The following is a 10,388-nucleotide window of genomic DNA, read 5'->3' on the forward strand; positions in this document are numbered from 1 at the left end:
CAGCTCTTCTGTTAGCACTGATGTATAGCTAAAGGAAGAAGAACTTGGCTCATTTGTCCTTGTATTAAAAGCTCTGATGTATTTACTGCTGTGGAGGAGCTCTGCTGTCCATTAGTGTGGTACTGTACATGGTTTCTTTGGTTTTAGAGGTCATACAAACAAAGCTAATGGAGAATGAATGGGAGACAGTTGGCAGAAGATGACGTATCATGATGACAAATAGTACCAAACATTTCCATAATCAATTTCTCATCATCCCCACAAGTTTATTTCTCTTTTTTTTAGGGGAGTCTCAGTTTCACTGTAAATAGTAAGTTACACAGAGGCTCCACTCGGGCTGCCTTCAGTGTTATGAACCTGAAAAAGAAACCAATGTATTGCGATTAACTCGAACAGATGGACTTTCAGTTTATCGAAATAACAACATCATGAAGTAGATTTGTGGAAAAATAAACATGCAAGCTTCGTCAAATCTGCTCCTTTTTCCCTTGATTTTTTAAATGGACATCATATCGATTGTTGCTGATGCATTCCAGGAAGCTGCTCAAGTGCAAATGTTTTGCTTTAGCATGTATTTTTAGTAGCACTTGCATGTAGATATCTATGTTGTACGCAAGCGGCAACCTCCAGTCTAAAAATATGACTCCGATGCGGAAGTGCTAAAAACTGCAGTTCATCAAGGATCCGCTTGAGGCTGGCTCCAGAAGTACCAGAAGTACCAGAAGTCACATACACACCAATTAAAAAAAGACGATCTTTACAGCAGAAATAAACATGTTTACAGCCTGGTGCAAAAGACCAGTGTAGTCTTGATAGCTCATGTCTCGATCGGCAAACACTGTACGGGGGGTGAATTGTTTTGTAACGCGGCAATTTCGAATATATTGAGATTACGAGTCTTCCAATGAGAGGCACAGCTGACTTGATTGACAGGCGGGAACACTGTAGCTGTTGGCTAGGAGGCTCAAAGCCCGCCTCTTTACGTCACAACTCGACAGCATCAATATGGCTGCCGCCGACGATTGGCCTCAAAACAGCGCTTCAGAAACAGATGGGTGACGTTGTACGTTCTAGATTGTTACTAAATCAATGCTAATGAAAGCTGGGTGGGAAGTCATAACTGCAGCTTACTTTATGCCTGCTTTTGCTCCCCATAAGGACGTTTTTTCCTGCACGCACCAAAGCCTGCTGATGTGATTGGTCAGTACTACACAGACAACAAATGTACTACAAACGGAAACCAGAGCACTTCCTTTACTCAAGTCCGGTCCTGTGCATTCAGACTTTACATTTTCATGTACAGCTTGAATTGGTTACCTCGGATCTGAATGTTGAAATGTTGAATGTTGTAAATTGTCATCAGCATGTTAACATTATCAATGCAAGCAGGCTATATATGATGTTAACATTTGGCTCCAAGCATTACTTTACTAACATATGGCCTGACTAAGATGCTAGAAGGACAGCCAACTAGGGATGTAACGATACACTCGATTCGATTTGAATCCCGATATTTGGTTCATGATACGATTCACTCACGATTCTCTAAAGATTTTCAAGAAAACTGGATTGAACTCAAAATTGAAATAACTATTATTTTATTTTAATTCTCAGGTATGGACAGTTGCAATATATTTGTTTTCTTTTATATCTTTTTTTTTTTTAAGTTATATTTTTGGCCTTTTTTGGGGGGAAAGACATGCAGGAAATGGTCGACCTGCCAGGAATTAAACCGGCGACCTCTGCGACAAGGACTGTAGCCTCTGTATGTATGGCGTTTAGACTGCTAGGCCACCAGCGCCCCTGCTTTTATATTTCTTTAAACAAAGTAATCCTTTTTAAAATTTTAAGGTGTGTTGTAACTCAAATAAAACCACTGCACACTTTTTTTCAGTACCGGGTCAGAATCAGTCCGGCGGCGGTGAAAAAAAGCACTTGTGGAGACCAAGCGGCAAACTCCGGTCTCAAACGATGAAGCCAATGCGGAAGTGATATAAACTGCAATACATCAAAAATCCGCTTGAGGCTGGCTGCAGAAACACCGGAAACCACATAGATATGAATGGGAAAAAGACGATCTTTGCAGCATTAATAAACATGTTTACAGCCTGGTTCAAAAAACGGCTTCGCCCTACAACGCTAATCTCTGTAATGGCACACATTGTACGGGGGGTTCATTTTTTTCTAACGTGATTGTTAAGAAGATATTAAGATTATGAGTTTTGCCCAAATAAGGACATGACTGACTTGACTCCCGGTCGGGAACACACAGCCATTGGCTAAGAGACTCACACTACGTCACACTCTGCCGAGTTGAGTTCCGCATTACCAATATGGCTGCTGCGTTGATTTGCTTCAAAACAGCTCTTAGGAACAGATGGGTGGCGTCACGGATACTACGTCCATATTTTATACAGTCTATGGTGGAGACCTGTCACTCAGCTGCAGCCCCCAGCTGAGCGTCTCTGCTGCATGCAGTCAGCTGATTCACATCGAAACATGCTTTAAACTTAAAACACCTCCTCTCAGCGAGTGACCAGAGAGCTGCGCAAGAGACTTAATGATGTTGAACAAGCTGAGTATAATGCAGATTGCGCCTTCTACTGTTTAAAGATAATATCCCGATACAAATTGTGTTGAATAGATTTGAATCTATCCTTATTTGTATCCATTTTGATGATGGGCAAATAATAGCTTTGCAGACCTCAACACTGCATAAATTATACTTTATAGACTGTGGTTCTGCCCTCTTATTGGTTTAAACGCACTCCTCATGAGAGTCCAGATGAAACCAACAGTCTCAGAGCTCCTCCAGGGATCTGGGGCAGACTCACCTGCACTGGCATCCTGCTGCTTATTTAGCTGTTAGCTTCTCATTGTGTCTTGTCCATCCTTGTCCATCTCATGCCCCCTGCTAACCTACTGACACCTGAGACTAACAGCCTGTCGCATTGTTTGAGCTTCAAGCTGACCTGGAGATGCTCTTGGGCTCTGTAGCTCTGACTGAAAAACAAGAGGAAAAGCTTTTGAGGGAGATTTCTTTTGCTGGATTTTGGCAAGAGGGGAGAACGTTCTTCTTTTAGTTTGTTACTTTTGAGACGTGGATGAATGATGTTTCAGTATGACAAGCGATCTGTGTTTTCTCTCTTGAATTTTGAGGTTAGAGGTGCACACATTATACTGGATAAAACAAGCACACATTCACAGTGACTGCCCACATTCATTGGACAGGTTTGATTACCACCCGGTTATTCTGTGAGCTGGAAATCAATGAGGCAGGGAGCCTGGGGGGGGCGGCTGGTTGGCTGACAGGCTCGGTGGTGACTGTAGCTGCTAATTAAAGGCAGGGAGGAGCCCAGGAGGAGGTTGACAGAGGGGCAGAGAAGATGAAATCTGTTGATAGATCTGGGCTGAACCTGCTTTAAATCTCAGAGCACTCTTTCCCTTTGTGTATTGCTATATTATTTTTTATCAGATGTGGTTTTTTTCCTGCCGACAAATAGCTCGTGAAGTTCCTCTTGTTCTTAGTGTTGTGAAATAGTACCTCCTTAGATAAAAACAGATATTAGCTCAAAGGACATTCCCTTCATCTTCAAAAGAACTCTCTGTGAAAACACCTGCTGGGTCGACTTTGACGCTCCACCGTGTATCTGAGCACTTCAAAGATGACTGATGCCTTCCAAGACTCAGTGAAAGACAGACTTGTTATGTAGTCACTGTAAATAGCCTCTTCTGTTTGCATTGACAAGACTGGACGATTGCACTCTTTATCTGCATCTATATAGGCCTGTTCCTGCCTCCTATCAGGACCATATGCTCCTAACCTTGGTTTGGGATTACTTGTATTGCAGGAGTGGAAGAAAATGCTCATGAATACCAAAGCAGAGTTGAGGCTGATGGTGCCACAGAGTGCTAAAGACCCTGACTGAACTCTCACCTTGAGTTTGATCTCAATGTGAACGGGATAAATCTACAGAAAATAAGCTTTAAAAAGAAAGTTAATATAGACATTACTCATTATTTAGCTTAAAAACAAATATACTTAAAGGCTAATATGTATACATGGGAAAGGAAGCTACTAATGGATGATGAGTGCCCCCTGATGGTCAACATATGTACTGCAGATAACAAGAAAACATGATTTGGTGTATTGTCCAAAGAATGTCTGCAGTTTAGGCATGTTCATGAACATTAAACATGCAGATAACAGACCACCTGCACCCTACTGATGTATTACAGTTGCAAGGAGATAAAGCCGGATGAAGTGTATCAAGGGTTTTAATAACTTTAACAAGTATGGAGCAGCGATCATAAAAAGTCTTTTCTCTTTGTGTTTTTTTGTTTTCAGTGATGCCTGCTGACAGCGCTGCAGACAGAATGCCGGGTACACACCCACTTCACATCGGCCTGATCCTCGGTATCCTCCTGGTGGTTCTCGTTATGGTTGCTGGCGTGCTGGTCACCGTGTACGTCTATCATCACCCGACCTCTGCAGCCAGCCTCTTCCTTATTGAGGTGAGTGAAGACGCTAATGTGTTAAATCACATTTGGATATAAAGTGTATTCTTGACTCAACAAAGTAATCAATCCAAGAGCAGCTCTGGAGCTTTTTAGATTGACATCTGTAATTTTTCATAAAGGAGAGCCTCTACACCCAACCAGAGGTGAAATTTTGACACCTGCAACTCTGTGTAGTTTTGTCTGCTGATAAAAACAATGTAAGATCATCTGTAGCACCAGAACTGGTACTGAATGGATATTGTGATGAGATTTCTTTATTACAAACTGAATTATTCATTTAAAGCAAACTACTCAAACAGTGTGAACACTAGTAGGAGGATTAGGTATGTTTTAGCTTTTTTAAAGATGTGGTATCAAAAACAAATATGAAGTTAAAATGTTGGAAGTCAATACTAAACGTGGGCATAGCTTTGAATTGCGAGGTAAGCGTGTTGGAATAATCCCAGGATGAGACTGCAGGCTGCTCTGTACGGGCTGTTCAAAAAGTCCAATGAGAATTCAGAGAGATCAACACAAGATTTGCTCAAACTGTGATATCATCAGTTGGTGAATCTCCTTAAATGGAGGAAATTTGTCATTTTAAAAAAAGCAACACAACTTTTTAGAAATGGCAACCGTGGAGGAGGCTTCTGGAATGTTGAGTTCTTGAATAATGGGGGGCATTAGCTGGAATCACATGTTTCAGACCATTCCTATTTATTTTGAACAACACAATGAGGACAGGTAGTCAGCTTGTGCATTTAGAAAACATGAGTCTTATGTCTATTTGATATGTTGAATGAAGAATTGTGCAGATTTTCAAAATGTAGCATTTTGGAAATCAAGACCTTGATAATGTTTGTTGCTATTTAATGCAATAAACTGTATTTACTATTTAATTCTCTATAAAATGCAGACTTTTATCCCTCCACATCACAGTTGTTGTGACTGTGTCCTTTAGAGGTGTGAAAAATATTGATAAAGCAATATATCACGATACTTTGTCCTCTGATATAATATCTATATTTCAACTCTTAATATCGATTTTTTTGTAAAAATAAATATTCATATTTTAGCTGAGTTGGAACTAAAATACAACTTCAGTATTGCACAGTGGAAATGTTGTTTTCAATCTAATAGTTTTGACTTAATTTGTCCTTTCAATTTTGAGTAATATTGTGTGATTTACATATACACAATCTCAATTTTTTTCCTAGGTAACTGTGTAGGATATCGCAATATATCACAATATTGTGATATTGTGATATGTTGTGATACTATCGTTCTTGCCAATACTTACCCCTAGTGTTCAATAAAACTCATCCCACCCAGACCTAAAGGTGATTCCAATGTAAAGGCAAGAACATCTATCTGTTCAAAAACACAGCAGCTCAGTGAGTCTCATCCTTTAATACCTGACTCATAAATATGCATAAAGACATTCAGAGGGGGATGATGAAACTCTGTGCACAGTCTGTCTTATTAAGAGAAATTGAATTCCCCTGGGTGAGAGGCAGGTGCTGTTTGCAGAGTGTAATACAAGTGAAGTTCAAAGATATTTTAGAAACTAAACATGTTCAAAGTCGTTCTCAGTTTCAGTTTTAAAGGTCATTGTCAGTCAAAGAGACTTCCTTGTGTTGATTTCACTCCCTGAAGTGATTTTTTATCTGTACTTCATGTAAACCAGTCAATGGGAAATATTTATCACACCAAGCTTAAAAGTTTATATTTAAAAATCACTGTCTACAAATTTCAAGAAAAGACCACACAAGTTGTTGGTCTCTCAGTCCTCTCTGACTTCTAAAAGCTTTATAGTTTCCTTAAACTTCTGGGCACTGTGTCGTTTAGTGAATGATACCAAAATGTGGCCAGACAGGGCGACTTTGGGACTATTTATAGCTGTGGGGTTAATACACATATGATCAGAGTATCCCCGGTACCAGGAATGCTTAATATAAATAATCTACATTAAGCTCGTTTACCACAGTGAAGGATCATGTCACATCAAATAGTGTGGCTCAGTGGTGTGTGAAGCTAGGCTCCCTTCTTGTGGGGATCACTTGTGAGCCATACTTTTTAGAAGTCACTTCAGAGAGTGTAGTTTACTCACTAGAAATTCAGACTCTCCAAGTAAAGCGAAAAAGGAAGTGATTCAGAGAACTAACTCTGCTCAGGTCCCGAACGAAAAACCTCATGACCTCTGACCTTTATCCTTAACACTGTCCTCACTCATGTCCTCTCCTGTCCACCTTTACAGAGACGCCCCAGCAGGTGGCCAGCCATGAAGTTTCGCCGGGGATCGGGCCACCCGGCGTACGCAGAGGTGGAGCCGGTCGGGCAGGAGAAGGAGGGCTTCATCGAGTCTGAGCAGTGCTGAGGGAGGAGGGGGCGTCTGCATCCCTCGCAGCCCCCCCCTCCTCCCTCCTGGACGTCTCACGAGGAAACCTCCAGGATCTGATATTGACGGAGGAAGCTCAGTGTACACAAAAACTCGTGACGACTGTTGAATCGGCCCATTGAGCGCAAGATTAGACTTCAGATAGAGCAACAAGGATATGAGGGTGTGAGAAAAGCCTGAAAACTGATCCCTGACGCGCCCGCTGTTCAGCTGTTCTGTTGACCAGGGACTGACCTCAAGGGGATAGGAGGGACAGCGCTGATGTCATCGACTCAATCAGCGTTGCTTAAGTTTTGAATGGCTGCTATCATGTTGCGAGGGAGGGGATTGTACAGTCTGACCGCCTTGACTGGATACTGGTGTATCCGAGGTGGTGAAATATACAATATATATTTTAAGAAACAATACAGAGTATGTGAACAGAGAATTCCTCTTCAATGTCGGTGGGGTTATCCTGTATAGGCCTTTATATCCATCAGGTTTTCACTTCTTTTACTTCTCTTCGTCCTTCTCACAGGGGTTGGCACATTAATCTTTAGAGACCATCCGTATTGCTTTTCAGCGCCATAGCAGGCTTAATTGACTTTTCCACTGCCCCGCTCTGCAGAGAGGCTGCAGCTGTGCGATATGACGCCAGCTGAACTCCCGTCACTCTGATTGATCAATGAAAGAAAATTCTGCAAATTCAGTATGGGTGTAGAATAAAATTGGGATGTTTGGTAGGTTTCGTTTCCTGAAAATGAAGAGTGAGATGTTTGTTTCCTGAGATTTTCTCAGTTTTTCTTGTTCTGGGTGATGGGCACACTCTGCTCTTTTTTGTTCCTTTGATTGCTTTGATTTTCTTTTTATAACTTTTGCAGTTTTTTTCATGACTGCTGTGCCATTTTGTCCCTGACGAGAGTTTGCACATTATTTTCCAAGCACAATTGATTCTCTCATTTGACATGTTGTACTAATGCAGAATGACAAGACAGGCGCTTGTGAGTGCGTATGCTGAATTTATTTTCTAAAGTGTAAGTGATTCTTTATGTTTGTGTGAATGCATATGAGTACAGTAGTGTTTGGATATCCTCCTGCGTATGTTTGAGCTGGCTCTGCACAGTAGATTCTTGATGATACAAATCTGAGGTGTGGGGTTACGGTTTGTGTGGTATGGTTGGAGTTTTCCTTGATTTTACAGTGTGGTTTCCTTTTACAGTATGTTGCCAGCATAACCATTAGCTAGTATGTGTTAATGCTATGACTGGCTCATCCGTGTCGACACATTAATGTATATACCAAGGCCAAAACATTTGCAGATTCAGGTAATTCATGGCAAACATTTTTTTTAAATGAACATTATAGTACAGAAATTGTTATTTTTTGATGAGTGGCCTTTTTTCTCTACTTTTTTTACTCAAATGTGAATACTGTTCAAATCATTACTGTCACCAATCAATACACAAGGCTTCTGACTGATTACATTTAAATCCTCATTATTCTCACTGTTAAATATATTCTGTCATGACACAATTATGTTTTCACACCAATGATTGTAGACTCATTTAAGAGACGATCCATTTCCTGGAATTCTACTGAAAAATAAAGTGTGCAATATGACATCTGTTCAGTCTGATACCCAAAATACATCCAAATAATAATCATCTGGATTTTTTTTTAACTTAAACATTGTCCTTATCACATTGAAACCAAAGACTAATCTGCATTTAAGTGAGATGCATTTTCAAGTTTTTACCTCAGCCTCCCATCAGGGACCACACAACCATCCACCACAAATTCAGTGTAGCTCCATTATTTTACAGCTGATAGTGTTGATTTTTTTTAGCCACAAAACTTCTACACATACAAGACTGCTCTCCAAATCTCTCCTCCCGAGAGTGACTGTCTAGTTGGAGCTTATTGCCCCACAACAAGCTAGCAGCCTAACTGCTGCTAGTGGTTTGTGTTTTGGGGAGTTTGGAGATGCATTTCGACCAAGAGTTCCGGGGTCTTTTAGCCCCCAGAACTACTTTCCCCTGAACTAAAAGGTTCCTGTGCCTCCATTGTTGTCTGCATTTCCACTGCGGGCTGAAGTCCCGGGTACATTGTGCAAATCAGGCCAGAAATATTATATTAAATATTATATTTAATAATATTTTGAAATCTTAATGAATAACTAAACTAGTATGCATTCCCAGGAACTCCCTCTGTGTTTCAACAACTGTGTAAACTCCACAAACACTGTAACGTTAAACCGAAAGTCCCAGAACCTTTGAAAAATACTACCCCCCATGCAGGGGCTTATCAGTGGGGAGATTATCTACCCCTGAACTAAATTTAGACCCTGGTTCCTCTGGTTGAAAAGCACGTAGTTCAGGGGTAAAGTCCCTAGTTCCAGGGTAAAGTTCCTGAGGTGGAAAAACGCCTTTTGTTCAACATATCTTTAACTCTAACTGCACAATAAAGATTCAAAGAAGGGATTATTCAGTGTGATACCTGGCCTGACATAATCGCTAATCACTCTCATGTCTGACTAACTAGCTTGCTTACTACAGTAGCAGCTGTGCAGTGCAAAATTAGCCAGAAATTCAAAGCAAATTAAACTTGTTACTATTATCAGATTTCTTGTATGAGGAGTCAGAGCAGGAAGCTGTAAGGGTTCAGTCTAACATTCAGCCATTAAAGCTGCTGTTGGTAGTCACAGAGTAAACATCTGTTCAGAGAGAGGGACTTCCAATGTCAACACTATCCCTCCCAACCAGATTTCCTCTCAGCCCCCCAACACAGATCAGAGTGTGCAGTCATGATAGTGCCGGACTCATAACCAATCAGAGGATGCAGTAGGGGCCACCCCTTAACCAATCAGGACAGAGGATTGGAGATTAGCTATGATTGGTCCGTCATAACGGGAACAAGGGGAATAATAACATTGCTTGATACAAAGGCATTGGAAAACACAGAGATTTCACAATAGTCTGAAATCATTCCACTTACCCATGAGAACTGATGAATATTATGACCTTTTCTCCAAACCCAGGAGAAAAAAAGTAACTTTTTTTACACCATTCCTACCAACAGCAGCTTTAATCAGGTTTTAGAAGGGTTACGCTCTGAAAGAAACAAAGTCAGCGTTAGTAGATAAATTCAATCCCTGAGCAAACTGGGGTTTTCTATTAAGGATAATTTAATGGACATGTTTGAAAAATCCTTGACAAACACTTACCAATTCAATGAAAATATCAGTTAATAAAAGTTTTTGAATTGCACCTCTAAAAACAAAAAAAAGGTCCCCTACTAAAGACTCATGTAAGTATCAGTTCCCACTTTAAAATATCCTCATCGACAGGCAGAAACCTTGTATCTCCAAAACCACCAATTTTTTAGGAAGTGAAAAAACCTTAGTGTTTCTGCATGTCTAAAACACTGCATGAGATTCAACCACATGCTTTTTTAATCATTTGCAACCATTACATTATAGAAAGCCAGATATAAAGGGGGATGCGTAGTATTG

At 40.6% G+C, this 10,388-nt stretch overlaps 1 protein-coding gene across 1 annotated transcript in view; it reads left to right on the forward strand.

Moving 5' to 3' along the window:
* Positions 1-8,503, forward strand: part of plxdc2 (plexin domain containing 2) — a 126,424-nt gene extending 117,921 nt beyond the window's left edge. Inside the window, exons 13-14 of the mRNA XM_034705802.1 lie at positions 4,349-4,515; positions 6,758-8,503. Coding sequence (XP_034561693.1) covers positions 4,349-4,515; positions 6,758-6,877 — 287 coding nt within the window. The 3' untranslated portion in view covers positions 6,878-8,503. The remainder of the gene's footprint in view (positions 1-4,348; positions 4,516-6,757) is intronic.
* The last annotated feature ends 1,885 nt before the right edge of the window (positions 8,504-10,388 follow it).

The sequence above is a fragment of the Notolabrus celidotus genome, chromosome 17 (genome assembly GCF_009762535.1).
Source record: "Notolabrus celidotus isolate fNotCel1 chromosome 17, fNotCel1.pri, whole genome shotgun sequence".
Lineage (NCBI taxonomy): Eukaryota > Metazoa > Chordata > Actinopteri > Labriformes > Labridae > Notolabrus > Notolabrus celidotus.